We start from the raw sequence: 22,350 nt of genomic DNA, 5'->3' as shown, positions 1-22,350 counted from the left end.
AGAGAACACTTCTGGTTTCTCCACTGGTCAGTTCTCAGCTCAGCATCGATATTAAACTATATTTGTAGATTGTCATGGAAATAAATATTGCACTGTGTGAACATGATCAATTTTACTGGGGTTTCTAGTAACAACTCAGTGATTGGTTACTTGTTTTAGCCTTATTGCTTCAGTGGAAACCCAGATTCTTATTAACCCTCCTCTTGTCATTATTTTCTATAAAATTCATTTATTGTCCTGGCAGAAATATTCATCCTCCACATTTATTGCAAATGTGGAATTCTTTTCACTCTTTGTTTAATTTCAGGTCTGAATTATGAGGGAGAATTTCCCATTTATCTCCTTGGATTCAATGAAGATTACAGATCTGAACTAGGTTTAGAAAAAACCCTGTTGCTCATCTCAGAATATTCTCTTGCTGATTTTCCCTTTTTACTACATGCTCGATAGAACATTCAGTGTAAATCTCCACCACCACCACCGTCAAACTGCCAGCCATACCCAGAGGTGGCCCACCCTTGTCTCTTGGTTTGTTCTATCTCAGTCTTTCCCCAGGATGAATCCTGGAAACATCTGGCAAGAAAAACTTCCACTACGGAGAAGACTTTCAAAAAGGATTTAATATGAAAAAGGCAAAATTCAAGCTGAAGAAATTATAGGCATAAAAATGCAGGAAACTTCCATCCCCCTTCAAACAATGGAAAATTATACAAAGAAAGTTTACGAATCTTTTCCAACTCCCACTTGTATTTCCTGCAACTTCACACAAATCCTATAAAAACACCTGCTTTGTCTATATACCAGGCAGGGACTGTCTCTAGGCCGTCATAGCAGACGGAGCATTTCTGAGAGAAAGAGGAGAAGCGTTTACATCAGCACAAGGTTATTTTTTCCAATCAAATTGTTCTGATATTGATCCCCCAGAGTCACCATGTTCCACATCATCATAACCTGTGTCTCCAGGAAGCGGAACCGGGGTTTCCCTGTCCATCCCAGAGACAACTTTACTCCTTAGCGAGTGCCGACTCCAACCTGAAAATCCCAAGGGAGACACATAGAGTCAGTGGATCCAGTCTATGGTGATGTGCAGCAGCAGAGCAAGGTGGAGTTTACAGCAGTGGTTCTCAAACTTATTTGATCGCCCCCCCCTTTGTGTCCATGATAGTTGACACCCCCCAGCCCCACCACATAGGTACAGACAGCGATTCAAAAAATCAACATGTAGCTCTCACTAAATATGAAAAGCAGTAGGGCATTGAATCAAAAAGAGCCATTTAAGTATATAGCTCCCCGGCTGCCCAGCTCTGACGGCAGCACTACCGCCAGCAGCAGCGGAGAAGTGAGAGTGACAACACCATACTCTGCCATCCTCACTTCTGCGCTGCTGGTCGTGGGGGCGCTGCCTTCAAAGCTGGGTGGCCAGAAAGGAGCCAACTCTCTCTGCTCTGGCTTCTCATGCTGCCCCAGAATACATTTTATGTGCCACAGTTGAGAATCTCTGCTCTATAGTAATGGTTAGGAATTGTTCCCTCTTCTGGCGGCTCTATGATAAGTTCTAATCCATCATCTCTGTAAATAGTCTGGAAATTAAAACCTTTGGTTTACAGACCAGCTAACACTGCCAACACAGCTAACCTGTTACTTCATGTACAAAACCTAAGCACTTATTTAAGAACATCCACTCTGTCCTAACAATGAACATAAGCACGTTATTCTTATCAAGTACTAAACAATGCACATTTAATCATCACTGCACCTCTTCTGGGGTGTCCGATGGTGTCTCTGCTCATGGCAAAATCGGGAGGGGATGGGTGATTTTGGCCAAGGACAATGGGCAAAGCCCAACTTTTACGGGATGTATCATGGGCTCTTTAACATTTGCGCAGCAGTAACAGGATTTTGGTTCATAGGGTTCCACCCAAAAGATACACGCACAGTGAATTGGTGGGAATCCAGCACATCCAGGGCGTGGCAGCCACACAAGGATTGGAATCTAGAGGCAGAAGGATCCCAGGTATCTTGCTGGTTTGACCACAAAGTGCCACCAGCAGGGACCCTGCTGTTCTTCTCCCCATTGCAAGCACTGAAGCCTCTGCTTTGAGGGAATGGAGATACGAGAGAAGGAAAGATTTTCTCACAAGGTGTTGGGGTGGCCAGGGATGTTCCCTTGCTGCGTACCCCACATTTCCAGCCCTCCCACTCTGCAGAGACAATGTGAAGTGTAAAAAGTTCTCCACTCACCTGTCTGGGAATCCCTGTCACTTGCCCCAGTGCCTTCCTCATCATTCTGCCCCAAAGCAGGGTCACCTTCAGAGTCAGACACTTCTCTAGCATCATCATAACCATCCCCTGTGACATCTCCAGGCAGGGCAGGGGCATCTGATGTGAAGATGTGAAGTAATTAAGAGAATAGTCACAGCAAAAGTAGAAATAAGCTACAAGCTGCAGATGCACTTGGCTTACTGGTCCCTGGGGATCTCTCAGCACTTAACTTCCACCCTCAGGGCAGTAAGAGGAGTCTCCTCTGGAACCTCAGACTGGGGGATTTCACATTGATTTCATACATTTCAATCACCGTTTGAGAGGATCCTAGAGCTCCCAGATGAGCAGGGGGCTGGGGGGAGCTCTAGAAAGATGTGACTGGGATCTAGCTTAGAGGGGTTGCTCCACAAAGGCATTTGGTTACAGTAATTACACTGTGTTCTGCTGATAATATTTACCCCATAAACTGCCATCAGTGTCCAATGTACTGACACCACTGGGAGCTAAGCCAGCTAATAAGGGTGTGACATGGCCCTTTGGGTGTAAAATCTGCATGTCCCACCCACCCCCATGTCACAGTGTATATAAGCTGCTCTAGCAGAATCCCAGGAAAGGCAGGCAGGGAACACTGCAGCACTGATGACATCTCTGCTTTGATGTGCCCCCTTTATAAATGGTGAGTAACCCTAGTGATCATGGCACTGAGGGTCACAGGGCAGTGACCTGAAGCATGTACAGCATGGGCAGCTCGTGAGTGAACTGCTCCTTCCATCCCTGCAATGAGTTTCTGTTATGACCTAGGGCAAAACATGCTTCCCTACCCCTGGGACTCCACACAGTTTTTATAATGCACCTGGTCAGTGTCCCCAGCGTTACGCCAATAGAAAATATTGGTGGGGAATTCATGGTTTTCTTAACACACCATTATTGTCCCTAGGGTGAAGTTGCTTCCAGGAGGTGGATTCTCTGCTCACCTCGGCCGTCTGGAGTCTGGGGGACATAGTTCAAGGCAGGCTCCTCCACGTTATCATAATCCAGCTGAGACCTCCCTGGGGAAGCTCCCTCTGAAACAGCAAATGCCACACTCAGCCCCTGGCACCAGCAGCCTCTCTTCAGCACAGGTGGTGCTTGTAACTAGAGCTGTTTATCTTGGCACTTGAGAGGGGAAGTCGCAGGGGCCCATGGTGAGAGGGCACAAGTCAGAGAACGACAGTAAAACAGGAGTCCCAGAAATAACTAGGGGCCAATCCTGTCCCTGCAGAATCCAACAGCAGCTCTTTTATGTGTTTCAGTGGGAGCAGGATCTGGGCTTGTGCTAACAGGCTGAGACACGAGTGCTGCCAGGTCAGAGCCGGCCTGTGTGAATCCAGCTGATCTCTGCAGACAGGTTTGAATTTTCCTGTTACCCTGGGGAGGGGGAACCTCCCCTCTGCAGGAATTAAAGCTCCCACTGGGAGGTCACTGGCCTGATCCTTTGTGAGCTCCTGCTCTCCACTAGCCTCTCAGGCAGCCCAGGGCTCAGCTTGGCAGCGCTCCAGCTTCTCAGCAGAACTGGCTCATCTGCTCAGTGTCTCCTCCCCCAGCCACAGGCTAAACTCCCAAAGGGACCAAATTCATGGACTCCCTTGAGAGCAGCTGGGGTAGAAATGCCGCCCTGTTTACAGTTAGAGATGGGCCCAGGCCAGGAAGTTCACATCCAGGATTTTCCTTCAGCTTGTTATAATGACAGGTGCCAGCCCCAAAACTGAATTCCAGAGCTGGGGTCAGAATCTGAAAATTTCCCCTCCCACAAAGTTCTGGTGGGTTCAGATCAGTGAATTTGGCTGAGTCCATCTGTAATTATAACACAGGACAATTTTCTCATCTCTCCTACTGAACTGACACCTTCCATCCAAAGAGACTGACCCGTCGCCTCCAGCTCCTCACCTGGGGAGGTCACTGGGTGCCACTCCCAGGGGTGTGGGCTCAGGAGATGGTCATATGTTCCCATACTGAGATTCTGGCAGAAATCCTGTTTAATGGGATTAGACCCGACTGTGTAAAATGAGAACCGTGTGAGGGCAAATGGCTGCAATTGTAGAAAGTGTCATAGAAATTCTGTTCTCTGCCCAGATTTGGGTCTCTTGGCCTGAGTCTGCCCCTCCCCCGTTACCTTGTTCTGATCCAGGATCGTTTTCCCCCTCGCTGTCCCCGGTGTAATACTGCAGCTTCGTCACTGAGTCATCTGAATAGGAGACTGGAGAGACGAGAACCAGAAATTCATCACAGTGAGAACAGCAAAACTGTGGGACTGGGAACACACCCGGGGCCTGGAGCACAATTTCCGGTCTCAGTCTGGTGTCCTTCTAGAGAAGATGTTGAATCACAGTGACTCTGAGCCGTGAGAGACTGATGCAGACTCCCCAAGAGAAATCTCCAATTCATTATGGAAAATATGACTGACAGAATGATACAATCTGACCTGAAGGATGCTGGCAATTCACATACCCTGTGGGGTTAGTGAAGGGCACATCTCTGGCTTTGGTCCAGGGAAGCTCCGCAATGGTCCTGGCCACCTTAGCCAAAGAGAAGACTCCTTCTTAAGGGCAAATACCCATCTCCCCCATTAATCATAGAATCAAATAAGTTTAGGGTTGAAAGAGACCTCAGGAGGTCTAGTCCAACCCCCTGCTCAAAGCAGGAGCAAGGTTTACTAAGCTTAAGCAAAATATCCACAGTGCTTGGCTTGGGTTAGCCCTAAAGAAGATCTAGAGCTTGCTTAGAAGCTCCCATTACTTTTTGAAACCTATTGGTGTGTGTGTGTTTCCCTGCCTTAATCTTGTAAATAACTCATTTCTTCTCCTAGTTAACAAATCCTTAGATAGTTTATTACAGGATTGGCTACAAGCATCTTTGGTGTGAGTTCTAAGGCGCAATTGACCTGGGAGAAGTGGCTGGTCCTTTGGAACTGGAAATAACCTGAATATTGTTGTGATTTTTGATGTAAGGGACCATCAAGCGCAAAGTTAAGCTCACCTAGCTGAGAAGATAGACTGGAGTACCCAAGGGGACTGTCTGTGACTTCATGGTTAGGCTGTGTATAATGCCTGAGGAGTTTACACTTGTTACTTGGTGGGTAAAATCTAAGTACAGAATTCACAGCCAATCTGAGGTTTGTGCCCTGCTTCCTAACAGTCTGCCCTGAGCCTGGTACTCACGCACTTGAGCCACAGCAGGACAGCTTGACATAGGCCAAGACAGGCCCAGAGCAGAGTCTGTGATTCACTCTAGCCATCTTGGCTGTGGTGCTGGGGGATGCCCTGAGCACAGCACAGCCCTTGGGCAGGATGTTCCCATCTGACACTGAGACAAAATGGCACAAAGGATAAAAGGGACAGAACTCAAAGTAATGAGGCTCTCCTGGGCTGATCTCTCTGCTCCGGGGGCAGGAGGGAGCCAACCCAGCAGGCCAGTGGCTGTAGTGGGATGGGGACACAGAACATCCCCTGCCCCAATGCGCCAAAGCAGTTTTCAGATGATAGTTTAGCCTGGCCCCAGACAATCGCATTCTTGACCCCTCACTGGTTACACTCCAAAGCTGCAGGATGGGCAGAGTGATATTTACCGTCCCTAGAATTGTTACTTATAGAGTATGGTGGGAAGGAAGCCCATCTCCCTCAGTCTACATGGGTAACTGCTGGTCTCAACACAGCCCCAGCTCCTGCAGCATTCACAGCTAGGGTTGGGAGAGAAACAGAATTTTAGTTTGCTGGCCCTTGTAAAACAAATTTTAAAAATGATTTTCTGTTAAACCCAAAATCACTTTTTTTGGAAATTTTGGCTAAGTTAAAAGTTTTTTTAAAAAGAGAAAAATGCATATTGAATGAAACAATTTTGGATTTTTTGACATTTTCAATTTTTTTTTAATTTTTATTAATACAGTAAAGGATATTTGTAAGTGAAAGATAATTGCAAATTGAAAAAAAATGTTCTGTGTAGAAAATGTTGAAACAAAATGTATTATGTGTGTCTGTATTTGGAACAACTTGGTGAAATTGATATGAATTTGTAAAATGTTTCGGTATCGCTGGGTCTGTATTTTTCACTGTTGTATTTGTGTGATGAGGAACATGTGTAATCACTCACAGTCAGCAGCAACATTGAACTCTTTTATTTTGTCAGGAACTGCAAAACTACAGATGAACTGCCCAGTAGCAAGGGCGAAGCTGAACTAAACCCCGAGCAAAATCTCTTCCTTCTAGACAACTGGTTGGGTACTAAGAGCAGTGTTCCTGGTGAGTGCCTTCCCCTTCACAAAACTACAGGGCCCCCATGTATACATAACCATCCTTCCTCCTTTAGCAACACAATCATCCAACCATCGTGAGTGCTCTCGCCTGTGCTGTGGTGTCTCTAGAACACTCGGCAGGGCAGGTGTCTTTGGTGACTGAAATTCAGCATGAACCCTTGGTGAGACAAGAGCGTTGTCCCCTTTGAGTAGCAGCTTTGGTGAGCTCAGAGTGTCAGAGGCTGCAGGCTGTACCGATAATGAAGAATAAATGGTTGCCTCTACAGGATACACATCTGACGGCTTCTCTGGAGTAATGTTTCTTGAAGATGAGCAGCTTTTCATCTAGTCAATGTAGTGATGCCAAACTTGTCCACTGGCAATCTGGACCTTATATGAGATGGAATCAGTGACCTCAATAACTGCTGAAGGAACCTACCTCCATAACTTCTACAAATACACTTTCTTATCGTGTGAAGGAACCACAGGGTAGATGATAGGGAGGAATCCAGAGCATGATCCTACTTGTGTTCCAATTCCTTAGATAGATCATGGTTGAGATGGTGAACCAATGTCTTAAAACATTGTCCCATGAGTAGCTCGGCTGGGCTAACTCTGGTACTTGGGCATGGAGTGACATGTTGTGTAATGAGGAATCTGGCAAGCCTTGTCGGCCAGTCTCCCTTGATGATCCTCTTATAGCATCTTTGGTTGTCTGCACCATCTGTTCAGCCAGATCATTTGCTTGGCGATGGGATGGGACAATGGTGACAGCTCGAGTGAGGTTGCTTTTGGTGAAGTCCTTGGACTTGTCAGAGGTAAAAGCAGTTCAATTATCAGATATGATAGTATCTGGTGACAAATGAGTCATGAACAATTGATGCAGAACAATGATCATTGCAGTAGTAGTTAGTATGACACTCCACCATTGCATTTGTGGTGACATGACTGAAGGTGTCAAGTATCAGGGCAGTAGGCGTGTTAGTCTGTATCCACAAAAACAACAAGGAGTCCCGTGGCACCTTAAAGACCAACAGATTTATTTGGGCATAACCTTGCATGGATGAAAAAACCTCACTTGTTCAGATGCATGGACTGAATATTACAGATGCAGGCATTATATACTCACACATGAAAAGACGGGAGTTACCTCACAAGTGGAGAACCAGTGTTAACAGGGCCAATTCGATCAGGGTGGATGTAGTCCACTCCCAGTAATAGATGAGGAGGTGTCAATTCCAGGAGAGGAAAAGTTGCTTTTGTAATGAGCCAGCCACTCCCTAGTCAAGGCCAAATTAATGGTGTTAAATTTGCAAATGAATTTTAGTTCTGCTGTTTCTCTTTGAAGTCTGTTTCTGTAATTTTTTTTGTTCAACTATGGCTACTTTTAAATCTGTTATGGAATGTCCAGGAAGATTGAAGTGTTCTCCTACTGGCTTTTGTATGTTACCATTCCTGATGTCCAATTTGTGTCCATTTATTCTTTTACATAGAGACTGTGCAGTTTGGCCAATGCACATGGCAGAGGGGCATTGCTGGCACATGATGGCATATATCACCTTGTCAAGAAGGTGATGAAGAGGTTCAGTAACTGTTGCCTTTTTTGGAAAATATGGTGGTGGAAGTGTTGCCTGGATTTGAGAGGTGTGTGTACCCCAGAATGTGATTAAGCTAATTGCAACCATATCATGTGCATTCAGCCACTATGACTTAATAAAATAGAACACCACATAGTTAAGGGTTAATTTGAATAAGCAGGCTTCTGAAGGCAAGTCAAATGCTAGGTGTACACCAGCAGTTTCTGCTAATCAGAATGGGAGGAGGGAAGAGAAAAAGTCAACAACTAAGACTGAAAGCAAATAAGTGGAAAAGAACCTTGAATCTGGGTGCCTTTGATAGAGAATCTTATTATGATTAAGATTGTTAGGAAGGTTTGTTGATAAATAGTTTATTGATGTTAGGAGAAAGAGATGACTCAGTAGGGGTCACTATGAGCTATGTGTTTTGTAAAAGTTAGTTATAAAGAGGACTAGAAATAGAATGTTCTTTGGAGCAGTTCTTTGAAGGTGTCTATAATGGGGTTGGTACCCACCTCTCATGAGTGCCCCCTTCTGGTTGAGTGTGTCTGTGTTCTTTAGTTCTGGTGACCCCTTTCAGTGGTTCTCAGGTGGGTTTGTCAGTAACACAGCACTCCGGCCGAGTCACACTGTCTGCTTGTTAACCAGCATAATCCCCTTTCAGGTATATGGTCCACTGGGACCTATCTCAGTACCCCTCTTCTGGTGTCTCTCTCTAGTCTTCCCTGGGCTTTGGTCTTTAAGTAGTCCAGACCTGGTATGGGGCTGTATCCCCAGGACTTCCTCCCTGGAGATACTATGTTCCTGCAGCCCTCCCCAGGCTCAATCCCTACTCAGTCCTAGCAACCAGCCAGGAACTCCCTCAGTGCTGCCCCAGTCCCTGCTAACAAACCGTCCGTAGCACTGCTGGTCTTCCAGGCAGCTAGGACTGCAGTCTTTTCTTCTGCTCCAAGAAGCAACTAACTACTGCTCTGCTCTGTACCTCCTTTTATATGGCCCTCCTAGGCCCTGACTGGCTGCAGCCAATCCAGCCTGCTTGGAGGACCACTCCACTGCTCCTTCTCTTCAGTGCTTGTGGCAGAACCCTGAGGTCTCCAGCAGGAGGCCTTTGAGCCTAGTCCACCCCATCACATTGTCCTAAGAGAGACATTTTTCCTGACACCTTTTCTCCCCAGCAGGTAAGCAACTGGCCACTGAAGACCAGCTGTCAATTACTCAATACCTGCTCAGAATTTAGGTAAATGTTTGGGATGTTCTATTCCTATTTCTTATGTCTCTCTGTGCTTAAATTGAATAAACTGTAGTTGTAAATAAGAGCATGCTTACTTGTATTAATTTTCATCAGCTGGAGCACTATGTTCCCATTGAGTTATTCCTGATATTGCCTGCAGTGAAAAAGTTAAGTTATCACTGATGTGGGTTCTGAAACCCCTTGATAACAGAAGTTGAGCAACCTTATACATTTTGAAGTTCCTGTTTGGATTTTAGATCATGGATTGCCCGTACCTTGTTTTCTGTTGGGTGGATACCAGATGCATCGATAGCCCAAGAAGGTGACACTTGTAGCTCCAAATTCACATTTTTCCTTCTTAGTTCAAATACTTGACTTTGCAAATCAGCACAAGACTTCTTGAAGTTGCTTGGCAAGCTCAGCTTTGGTTGATACCATAATCAGGATGTCGTCAAAATATACTTATAGCACTTCTGGAAAGTAGAGTTCCCATGAACCACTGGAAAATTCCCAGTGAAATGGAAATCCCAAACTGGAGACCCATGACTCAAAATTTTCAATGAGTGATCATCGTCTCTGCATCTGTTGCATCTTTGAAAACAATCACTTCTTACCTTTTTGGGCAAGACTGAGTTTTGTGAAGACTTTTCCTCCAGCAAGAACAGGGAGCAGTTGGTTAACATCAGGCTCTGGGGAAGAATGCTGTTTAAGTGCCTTTTTCAAAGTGCATTTATAATCTCCACAGATTCTCACTTTGTCATTTGGCTTGAGTATGGATACTTGGTATAGCCCATTTCATATCTGTAGCTGATGCAAAGCTTCCTTCTGCAATGAGACATTCTCATTCTATGTCAGTCTTTGGACATGGGGAAAATGCTACATTCCCAACCTTCATGTGAATTGGCACGACTGTCGGATCCAGGTGAAACAACTCTGGAGGTCCCTTGTAAGCTCTCAATTCTTCAGAAAACACTTGAGAGAATTCATCAGTGATCTTTCTTATTTACTCTTTGTTGATTCCCATGTTGATTCCCAGCTGTATGAACCAGTTCCTGTCTAAGATACTTTTACGTTGACTTTCTGTGATGATGAGAGGCAATTGAAGGAGCCATACCAAATATTCACATTACAGCTTCCATTATTGTCTTGAAGGCTGCAGAATGGATTTGACAGCTTGGGAGGACAATGCGAGAAAAACTGACAGAATGTGTCTTCACTGATAATCGACACTGCAGAACCAGAGTTGACTTCCATTTTGTAACTCATGGTAATTGATAAGCACTGTTGCAAATATTTCAGAACCTCAAGATTCCTTGTTGTGGATGGCTCTAAATGTAGTAAAGCTTCTTGATATCATTGTCGAAGGAAGCATCAAGTATGTTTGATGTGTGAGGATGAGAATACTGGTCATTGTCCTTTTGTTTCATGCTTTTAACCTTTGATTGGCAGACTCTCTCAACATGACCATTCTTTTTGCAGAAATGGTGCTTTGTGCCTTTGAATTTCCAAGAAGAGTGTTGATGCTGTTCACCTTAGCCTGGACAGATGTGTAAGTGATTAATCTTGTCTGATGACATTAATGTGATGAGTTCCCATTGTTCCACTGAGTTTCTCGACGACGATGATCTTTCTGATTGTGAAGTACAGCATTCATGCTGGTTGTCATCTCACAAATTTCCTCAGTGTGCAATGATGCTGTTTCGGCAGCCAAGGCCTTTTCCTGAGGGACGGTGAATGTCAAATTTGCCTCCGCAAGGAGATGGCATTGAAAAGCTTTCTCCTGAACTCCACAGTCAAGGCGATCTTGCAGCATGTCAGTGAGAACATTACCAAAGTTACAATGTTTGGTGATGCGATGCAGTTTGGCAACATAGGCTGCGATGCCCTTGTCAGCGCAATGATTTCGTTTATGAAATTGAAATCTCCAAACAATGACAGATGGCACAGGTGAGAAATGTGCCTTCAGCAAAGCTATGATTTTGTTGTATGTCTTGGTCCTGGGCAAAGCAGGTGCAATGAGTGATCTTATAATGAATGAAAAATATCTTGGACCCACAGACTGTCAAGAGAACAGCCTATTTTGGTTAGCAGCAAAGAATCCTGTGGCACCTTATAGACTAAGAGACGTTTTGCAGCATGAGCTTTCATGGGTGAATACCCAATTCTTCGGATGCAAGTAGTGGAAATTTCCAGGGGCAGGTATATATATGCAAGCAAGAAGCAAGCTAGAGATAACGAGGTTAGTTCAATCAGGAAGGATGAGGCCCTGTTCTAGCAGTAGAGGTGTGAAAACCAAGAGAGGAGAAACTGGTTCTGTAGTTGGCAAGCCATTCACAGTCTTTGTTTAATCCTGAGCTGATGGTGTCAAATTTGCAGATGAACTGAAGCTCAGCAGTTTCTCTTTGAAGTCTGGTCCTGAAGTTTTTTTGCTCTAGGATGGCCACCTTAAGATCTGCTATTGTGTGGCCAGGGAGGTTGAAGTGTTCTCCTACAGGTTTCTGTATATTGCCATTCCTAATATCTGATTTGTGTCCATTTATCCTTTTCCTTAGAGACTGTCCAGTTTGGCCGATGTACATAGCAGAAGGGCATTGCTGGCATATGATGGCGTATATTACATTGGTGGATGTGCAGGTGAATGAACCGGTGATGGTGTGGCTGATCTGGTTAGGTCCTGTGATGGTGTAGCTGGTGTAGATATGTGGGCAGAGTTGGCATCGAGATTTGTTGCATGGATTGGTTCCTGAGCTAGAGTTACTATGGTGCGGTGTGCAGTTACTGGTGAGAATATGCTTCAGGTTGGCAGGTTGTCTGTGGGCGAGGACTGGCCTGCCACCCAAGGCGGGTACTGTAGTTTTGAGAATGCTTGGTGGAGACTTTGTAGGTTTTGGTCTCTGTCTGAGGGGTTAGAGCAGATGCGGTTGTACCTCAGTGCTTGGCTGTAGACAATGGATCTTGTGATGTGCCCGGGATGGAAGCTGGAGGCATGAAGGTAGGCATAGCGGTCGGTAGGTTTTCGGTATAGGGTGGTGTTAATGTGACCATCACTTATTTGCACCATGGTGTCTAGAAAGTGGACCTCCCGTGTACATTGGTCCAGGCTGAGGTTGATGATGGGGTGGAAGCTGTTGAAATCTTGGTGAAATTTTTCCAGAGTCTCCTTCCCATGGGTCCAGATGATGAAGATGTCATCAATGTAGCGTAGGTAGAGAAGGGGCATGAGTGGACGGGAGCTGAGGAAGCATTGTTCCAGGTCGGCCATAAAAATATTGGCATATTGGCGGGTGCCCATAGCGGTGCCACTGATCTGGAGATTTATATTGTCATCAAATTTGAAATAGTTGTGTGTGAGGATAAAGGCACAGAGCTCAGCAACCAGTTGTGCTGTGGCATCATCAGGGATACTGTTCCTGACAGCTTGTATTCCATTTGTGTGTGGGATGTTTGTGTAGAGAGCCTCTACATCCATGGTGGCTAGGATCCAGACTAACAGGGCTACCCCTCTGATACTTTTGGTTAGCAGTCACTGATCTTATTTGCTTCAAGATAATAAGGAAGTGTCTCTGAATGAGAATGCCACGATTCAGGGTGACTTATTGTCACATTATTGACTTGAACTGGGACCATATAGAACATGGTTGCAACCAAGGTCCTGTAGTGGCACCAAATCTTGTATAAAAGGGATCTATGGAGAAGTTATGGTTTGCTGGTTATGATTATGGTGTATATATGTGTGTATCATTTTTGTAGTTGAAGTTATGAATATTGGCTCTATATTGTCTGTATTTCAAACTTATGCTGTGCTTCTGGGTGACACCCCAGATTAGTTGGTGTCAGCTCTGCCTAGCCTGCTTGATGGCCCATTAAGGACCATCATCTATACAACTGACCCACTGAGAGAAGGCAGATACTCCTTGAGACTCAGCAAAATATGCAGGGACTTGCCCATGTGACTCCAGACTCCATTTTGCTGTAATTTGCAACAGTAAGAACAATAAGGTGTTCTTACACCTGGAAAAGACTTTAAAAGGCTGATGCCTCATCTCCATCTTGTCTTCAGTCCTACTTCTTACCTCTGGAGGGACTTTGCTACAAATGGAAGCTCTGAACAAAGGACTGATGACCCATCCCAGCTGGGGGTGTACTCCAGAGACTGGATTTGAACCTGCAGTTTATTCTATCACTGCTACAAGCCTGAACCAAGACTTTGCCATTACTGTATGTAATTGATTCCTTTAACCAATTCTAGCTCTCATCTGTATCTTTTTCCTTTTATGAATAAACCTTTAGATTTTAAATTCTAAAGGATTGGCAATCGCGTGATTTGTGGGTAAGATCTGTTTTGTATATTGACCTGGCTCTGGCGCTTGGTCCTTTGGGATCAGGAGAACACTTTTCTTTTACTGGGGTATTGGTTTTCATAACCATTTGTCCCCATAACGAGTAGCATTGGTGGTGATACTGGGAAACTGGCATGTCTAAGGGAATTGCTTGTGTGACTTGTGGTTAGCCAGTGGGGCAAAAACAAAGTCCTCTCCGTCTGGCTGGTTTGGTTTGCCTTAGAGGTGAAAAAAACCCAGTCTTGGGCTGTAACTGCCCTGCTTTAAGCAATTTGTCCTGAATTGGCACTCTCAGTTTGGTCCTGCCACAGAACCACATCGTTACACTTATGTTAAAATCTTCAATGTGTCCCAGCATGATCATTTCAAATCAAAGGTGAACAACATTGGTTCAGATGCCAAGGTGGCCCCTTTGAACTGGAATACTTGCCATTAATTTCTGAGATCACAATTTTCTACTGGGGTGGTTCTAGAATCCCGCTGCTTGTGTTTAATCTTCAGTAGAATGCCATGCTCATGGCCAGAAACGTTAGGGGTTGTATTTGTGTGGTGAGGAACATGTGTAATCTCTCACAGTCAGCAGCAACAATGAACTCTTATATTTTGTATGTCAAGAAAAGCAAATCTACAGATGAACTGGCAACTAGGAGGAGGAAACTTGACTGAACGCCGAGCAAAATCCATTTCTTCTAGACAACAACTGGCTGGCTCTAACAGTAGCACCTCTGGTGAATGAATTTGCCTACATAAAAATGTTCTCCTTTCAGCGGCAGCTCCAGGCACCAGTGCTCCAAGCATGTGCTTGGGGCGGCAAGCTGCAGGGGGCATCCTACCGGTCCCTGCGAGGGTGGCAGTCAGGCAGCCTTCAGTGGCGCACCTCCGGGAGGTCCTCCGATTCTGCAAATTCAGTGGCAATTCAGCGGCAGGTACGCCAAATCTGTGGGACCAGGGAGCTGCCGCAGACAAGTCGCCAAAGGCAGCCTGCCTGCCATGCTTGGGGCGGCAAAAAACCTAGAGCCACCACTATCTTTGCATACATAACATTCACCTACATTGTTTTAACCAAAACTTGCACCCATCTCCAATCACAAGCTAACATGGCGGTGAAGCTCCAGTGATTTAGCTCTGGGTCAGGGCCTCAGAATGGAATGTGACTTTCATATTTGCTCCCTGTTAAGACTGAGATACACAGACCTGAGCGACTGAACATCTCCTGCTTCTCTCTCATCAGGTTATAATCAATCTCCTCATATACGGCCTCAGAGAAGGGATCCAGGGGTCTTCTGGAACCTGAAACCAAAGGGCAGGGTTTGCATAGGGTCACTGAAACTTGAGATGGGAAACACTATTGGATCATCCAGCCCCTCCCCATGGGCCCAGTGCAGGACTGGTTCCTACAGCTCATTCCCACTGATCTGTCCAGGCTAGATTTAAATGTGCCAGGTGACGGGGACAACATCCCTTTCCACTAATCTCTTTGAGGATGGCTCCAAAGGCTAGTTCACTGTCAGGACGTTTCTTCATATTCAGCCAAAATGTTTCTTCTTACATATCATCCAATTATTCCTGGTTATTGCCCTTTGGAGCATCTTAAATAATTCATCCCCCATGCTGGTGTTTACACCTATCTGCAAAATGGTGATAGCATTTTTTCCATACAGTTTAAGAACAGAAGGGACCATTAGAACATCTAGTCTGAACTCCTGTATATATTTCACCCAGATGCACTTTATTTCACCCAGATACATGCATGTTTGAGCCCAAAGTCTTAATTAGACTAAACATTTCAGTCCTCAGGAGAACAAACTGTTGTGTGCCACAGGCAGAGTACAGGAGGGACTGAGGTACCACTAATACCCAGTGTGCATGCAATGGAAGGGAATTGATTAGGTGAGAGATGTCAGATGATCCTGGAAGGCGATTCCTGCTCCGTGCTTCAGAGGAAGATGAAAATCCCCCAAGGTTCCTTTTTTGCCAACCTGACTTGGGAAAAATTCTTTCCTGACCCAAATCTGGTGATTAGTTTGATCCTAAGCATGTGGAAAAGACACATCAGCTAGGCGTCTAAGAAAGATTCTTCTCTGTACCATCTCAGAGTCTGTTCCAGCTCATCCAGCCTCCCTTCTCTAGCTGTGGCCAATCTCAGATGCTACAGAGGAGGGAAGCCTGTCCCCCACAAATATGCAAGAGGAGAGAAAGAGGGCCCAATGCCTTCCTGACCCCTGAAGAAGACTATCTGAAGCCCTGAAGCATGAGGTCTGATTATATGTTGAGATATGTTAGGGTTAAGTAAAGACCTTGGAAGTTGCTGGTGTGCTGACATGGCATTAGGGGATAAGGGCACAGACAAGCAGTGTTTCTCGGTTTGATAAATAAGTTGCCATTCTTTTCTCTTCCCTGTTGCTTGTTGAGAATTGATAAGTATTGCAGCTGCATGAGGAATGTATCTGAGGAATGTAGTTGTCTAAAGAATATCCTGTGTGTAAAATAAGTGTTATCTCCCCCTCCCTTCCTTTCCCAGCTACATAAACAAGCCCTGGGTCATGGCCCCTCCCTCCTTCCCCTGAGAACTGCTGATTAAGAGAACTTGTGACAACAAATTACTGCAAAGAAATATATGTCCAAGGTAAAAATGTGTGTATAATATGCGTAATGCTGTAATCAGTCAATCGGGGTGGGTATAATCATAGTATGGGTGTTTCTATTACTTAATAAGGGGTTTGGGATTGTTGTAGCAGATGTAGGTGTTTACATACTAACTTAAATAAAAAGTGTGAGCTGTAACTAATCCAGTGCTTACTCAAAAACTGGGTCAAGGGGAACAAGTACCGCAATAAAGAAGCCCGGCTACTCAATCTGCCTCTGGGTCAGCTTGCTCATTCTTCTCTAACATTACAGACATTGCCCTAGTGCTAAACTGTGACTGTTATGCAGGGGTCGGCAACCTTTCAGAAGTGGTGTGCCGAGTCTTCATTTATTCACTCTAATTTAAGGTTTTGTGTGCCAGTAATACATTTTAACATTTTTAGAAGGTCTCTTTCTATAAGTCTATAATATAGAACTAAACTATTGTTGTATGTAAAGTAAATAAGGTTTTTAAAATGTTTATGAAGCTTCATTTAAAATTAAATTAAAATGCAGAGCCTCCCCTCCCCCCCGGGACTGGTGGCCAGGACCTGGGCAGTGTGAGTGCCACTGAAAATCTACTCGCGTGCCGCCTTCGTCACGCGTGCCATCAGTTGCCTACCACTGCTGTTATGTGTATGTTAATGGCAATCCTGTTCTCTATCTGCCTCCCAGGGTGCTGGGAGCTAATATTTGTACAGTGTTTTATAGATGTAAAATCCTCTAAGTATTATTATACTTAAGAGTATAATACAGTATAGACAGCTGCAGCGGCACAGGAGCCAGCGAACAGCTGTAAACAGGAGAGTTTCAGTGGGAGTTCTGTTGGAGGAGGTTGCGGGGGAGACTTAGAGACCTAGGTAGAGGAACCGACAGGCTAGTGAAGGGAGTGGGTGGTGTTCGGCCGGTGTTCTGGTGCCTGTTGGGGGTTTGTTTTGGTTTGTGTTTCCTGGACTAACAGGTTTTAGGTGGGAAGGCTATGACCAGTACAGAGGCAGCAGTGAAAGACATAATGAGGATGACTGGATGTGGAAGCTGCGGCATGTAAATGATCTTGGAGGGGGTACCTGAAAAGAGTTTCGTCTGCATGAAGTGCCGACTGATAGGGCTGATGGAAGAAAAGATCCGAAGACTGGAGATGCAAGTGGAAACTCTGGTTGAGTTTAGAAGGGGGTTCGAGCAGATGATGGAGCAAAGACATGAGGAGGCTGAAGGGATAAGCTCAGACTTGCAGATGGAAGCAGGACCAAAGAACTCTGAGGGGAGACTGCTGGGTGAAGAAAGTGGACAGTGAAAGCATGTGCCTAAGAGAACCAGGAAGAGGAAAGGACGGGCCAGTGAAGGAGAAATAGAGCTCAGGAACAGGTTTGCTGAGCTGGAAAATGAAGAAGGGGCACAGCAGGTGGTCGCTGAAAGTGAGAGGGCAAGGAAGAAGAGAAGAGCAGATAGACCTATAGGAAGAGGGGAAGAGTCAATGGAGACAACAACAAATATGAGCCCCAGAAGAATATGGGATGGGTTGCGGAGGATTGCAAGGGACAATAGAAATCAAGAGGACTTGAAGCAAGAGGGAACAGGGGATAGACCGGAGAACCGCACTGTCACCAGGAAAAGGCAGGTCTACGTGATTGGGGACTCCTTACTGAGAAGAATAGACAGGCCTGCAACTAGAGCTAATCTGGAGAACAGAAGGGTGTGCTGTCTGCCGGGTGCTAAGATACGAGATGTGGACCTGAGGCTGAAAAGTATCCTAACGGGAGAAGGAAAGAATCTGCTGATTGTCCTTCATGTGGGAACGAATGATATGGTTAGATTCTCGCTGGAACGTAGCAGGGGAGACTATGCCAGACTGGGGAAGACTCTTAAGGAAATCGAGGCTCAGGTGATCTTCAGTGGGATTCTGCCTGTTCCTAGAGAAGGGCAACAAAGGTGTGAGAAGATTATGGCAATCAACAAATGGCTCAGGCAGTGGTGCTATAAGGAGGGCTTTGGGATGTACGGCCACTGGGAAGCATTCATGGACAGAGGACTGTTCTCTTGGGATGGACTGCACCTGAGTAAGGAGAGAAATAGACTTCTAGGATGGAGGCTGGCACAACTGGTTAAGAGAACTTTAAACTAGGAATTTGGGGAAGATTGTTGGGAGATGTCCAGGTAATTTCCATGCCGGAATTTAACATTGCGAGGGAAGAAAACAAAGTAAGAGAGGATACGTGGGTATGAGAATGGACACAAGGAGGAAGGTCAGTGTAGATACCAGTCTAATTGGTGATACTGGTGGTAGAATGTCTGTGCCTAACTGGGTAAAGAATGTCAGTGAAGCCAAATGGCAAAAATTAAGATGTTTGTACACTAATGCAAGGAGCCTACGTAACAAAATGGAGGAATTAGAGCTACTGGTGCAGGAAGTGAAACCAGATATTATAGGGATAACAGAAACATGGTGGAATAATAGTCATGACTGGAGTACAGGTATTGAAGGGTATGTGCTGTTTAGGAAAGGCAGAAATACAGGAAAAGGTGGTGGAGTAGCACTGTATATCAATGATGAGGTTAACTGTAAAGAAATAAGAAGTGATGGAATGGATAAGACAGAGTCTGTCTGGGCAAAAATCACATTGGGAAAGAAAGCTACTAGAGACTCCCCTGTGATAGTTCTTGGGGTGTGCTACAGACCGCCGGGATCTGATTTGGATATGGATAGAGACCTCTTTAATGTTTTTAATGAAGTAAACACTAATGGGAATTGTGTGATCATGGGAGACTTTAACTTCCCATATATAGACTGGAGGACAAGTGCTAGTAATAATAATAGGGCTCAGATTTTTCTGGATGTGATAGCTGATGGATTTCTTCAGCAAGTAGTTGAAGAACCAACAAGAGGGGATGCCATTTTAGATTTGGTTTTGGTGAGTAGTGAGGACCTCATAGAAGAAATGGTTGTAGGGGACAACCTTGGTTCAAGTGATCATGAGCTAATTCAGTTCAAACTAGATAGAAGGATAAACAAAAATAGATGTGGGACTAGGGTTTTTTATTTCAAGAATTAAGGAAATTAGTTAGGGAAGTGGATTGGACTGAAGAACTTGTGGATCTAAAGGCGGAGGAGGCCTGAAATTACTTCAAGTCATATTTGCATCCTGAGAAAGGGGGAAAAAATCATAGGCAGGAGTTGTTGACCAAGCTGGATGAGCAAGCATCTAAGAGAGGTGATTAAGAAAAAGCAGAAAGCCTACAAGGAGTGGAAGATGGGAGGGATTAGCAAGGAAAGCTACCTTATTGAGGTCAGAACATGTAGGGATAAAGTGAGAAAGGCCAAAAGCCATGTAAAGTTGGACCTTGCACAGGGAATTAAAACCAATAGTAAAAGGATCTATAGCCATATAAATAAGAAGAAAACAAAGAAAGAAGAAGTGGGACCGCTAAACACTGAGGATGGAATGGAGGTTAAGGATAATCTAGGCATGGTCCAGTATCTAAACAAATACTTTGCCTCAGTCTTTATTGAGGCTAATGAGGAGCTTAGGGATAATGGTAGGATGACAAATGGGAATGAGGATATGGAGGTAGATATTACCACATCCGAGGGAGAAACCAAACTCGAACAGCTTAATGGGACAAAATCGGAGGGCCCAGATAATCTTCATCCAAGAATATTAAAGGAACTGGCACATGAAATTGCAAGCCCATTAGCAAGGATTTTTAATGAATCAGTCAACTCAGAGGTTGTACCATATGACTGGAGAATTGCTAACATAGTTCCTATTTTTAAGAAAGAGAAAAAAAGTGATCCGAGTAACTATAGGCCTGTTCGTTTGACATCTGTAGTATGCAAGGTCTTGGAAAAAAATTTGAAGGAGAAAGTAGATCAATGGTAATTGGGACAAAATACAACATGATTTTACAAAAGGTAAATCATGCCAAACCAACCTGATCTCCCTCTTTGAGAAGGTAACAGATTTTTTAGACAAAGGAAATGCAGTGAATCTGATTTACCTCGATTTCAGTAAGGCATTTGATACGGTTCCACATGGGGAATTATTAGCTAAATTGGAAAAGATGGGGATCAATGTGAAAATTGAAAGGTGGATAAGGAACTGGTTAAAGGGGAGACTACAACGGGTTGTACTGAAAGGTGAACTGTCAGGCTGGAAGGAGGTTACTTGTGGAGTTCCTCAGGGATCAGTTTTGGGACCAATCTTATTTAATCTTTTTATTATTGATCTTGGCACAAAAAGTGGGAATGTGCTAATAAAGTTTGGGAATGACACAAAGCTGGGCGGGATTGCTAACACAGAGAAGGACCGGGATATCATACAGGAAGATCTGGATGACCATGTAAACTGGAGTAATAGTAATAGGATGAAATTTAATAGTGAAAAGTGCATTTAGGGATTAATAACAAGAATTTTAGTTATAAATTAGGGACACATCAGTTGGAACTAACAGAGGAGGAGAAGGACCTCGGAGTATTGGTTGATCACAGGATGACTATGAGCCGCCAATGTGATATGGCCATTAAAAAAGCGAATGCAGTTTTAGGATGCATAAGGTGAGGTATTTCCAGCAAAGATAAGGAGGTGTTAATACCATTATAAAAGGCACTGGTGAGACCTCATCTGGAATACTGTATGGGTGAGATTCTGTGGCCTGCATTGTGCAGGAGGTCAGACTAGATGATCATAATGGTCCCTTCTGACCTTAAAGTCTATGAGTCTATAATGCTCCTTTCCAGCATTTCTCCTTCCTAAGATTCTGCTTTCCACTGGATTTCTCTCTACAGAACTATTTTCCCAGCTCTATTTTTTTACCCTTTTTTGTCTGACAACATTTCCAGTCTATGTAGGCCCCTTTCCATGTTTTCTCTCCTCAATGATATTCAGAACCCCTACTGTGACAGATATTGCAGCCCCACACAGTACCTTTGGGAACCATTGTATGAAATCTGTGACTGGTTTAGGCATGATTGTGTTTTACACCAAGGATGAGTGTTACCACAGGTCCTCCAGGAAGAAAAAACAATAGAGGATTATTAAGGTGAAACACTGAGATCGCAAACAATCCAGAGAGATACCAGGCCTTGGGACGATGTGCATGGACTGGTACAAAGTGGGTTACCAGAGACCAGGAGATAAAGAAAGATTTTTGGTAGAAAAGGCTGAGTTTAAACAAACTCAGGGCCTTTGTTTCGATTCAGGAAATGAACAGGATCTTCTGCACACGGGAAGGCCAATGCTGAATGGTTGAAGGGACATTGCTGTACCAGGCTGCCCATGAGGAAGATGGGTGATTTCTGGTATGTTCAGTAAATGTGGTGGAATTTTATATTTTGTGTGTGTTTTCTCTGTGAAGCTTTTATCCTACTAATAAGGTGCAGTCAGCTGAGAAAGAGTTGGGAGGTAATTTGTAACTGCTGGCAATACACTGCTCATAGCACACAGAGAGATAGCACAGCATGGGGGCTGGCCTTTAAGCAGCCTGACTTATGGAGCTATCACAGTGGAAGGCAGGGGGCTGTGCAGCCTTTAGATCTTGGTCAGCAGGAGATGGGACAGGGGGTTCTACCCAGAGACAGGTGATGCCTGGAGCCTGAGGTGTGATTTGGCTCTCCTGGAGTGCACCACGGGGAGGGAGTGGTGGGGCCGGGGGGGGTGGGGGATACAGGTGCAGTTTCCCTTAAACTGTGATGCTCCCTAGCTCGTATCATCTCCAGATTTCATGGCTGGGCTGTTCCACTGCCAGACAGTTAATGAAATATTAAATGAGAGAGGAGTTAACAAGCATCCTTGGCCACCCCACCCAGACTGGTATCACCCCTCCCCCTGACACCCTGCTGTCCTCTTCTGTTGCAGAGGTATTTCACACAGTGTCACCAATCAGCACCCACCTCTGCGCTTTGCCCTGGCACTTCGCACCTGCGCCCCCAGAATGATTAGGACCAGGAAGAGCAGGGCCCCCAGGATAATGCAGATGACCACGGGCACCGTGACTCTCCCACTGTCAGAGGACAGAGGACGGCGAGCGGGAGCTGGATGGAAATGAACAAGC

The 22,350-nt window shown here is 44.9% G+C and overlaps 1 protein-coding gene across 1 annotated transcript in view; it reads right to left on the bottom strand.

Moving 5' to 3' along the window:
• Positions 1-696: 696 nt before the first annotated feature.
• The window catches only part of LOC120371571 (antigen WC1.1-like), a 30,743-nt gene continuing 9,089 nt past the window's right edge, over positions 697-22,350 (bottom strand). The window contains exons 7-12 of the mRNA XM_039487486.1: positions 22,190-22,330; positions 14,872-14,967; positions 4,415-4,498; positions 3,237-3,326; positions 2,242-2,379; positions 697-1,032 (exon numbers count right to left, since the gene is read on the bottom strand). Coding sequence (XP_039343420.1) covers positions 884-1,032; positions 2,242-2,379; positions 3,237-3,326; positions 4,415-4,498; positions 14,872-14,967; positions 22,190-22,330 — 698 coding nt within the window. The 3' untranslated portion in view covers positions 697-883. The remainder of the gene's footprint in view (positions 1,033-2,241; positions 2,380-3,236; positions 3,327-4,414; positions 4,499-14,871; positions 14,968-22,189; positions 22,331-22,350) is intronic.

Source organism: Mauremys reevesii, linkage group 1 (assembly GCF_016161935.1).
Source record: "Mauremys reevesii isolate NIE-2019 linkage group 1, ASM1616193v1, whole genome shotgun sequence".
Classification (NCBI taxonomy): Eukaryota; Metazoa; Chordata; order Testudines; family Geoemydidae; genus Mauremys; species Mauremys reevesii.
The sequence above is the reverse complement of the archived record's forward strand: the minus strand, read 5'-3'. Positions and strand labels throughout refer to the sequence as shown.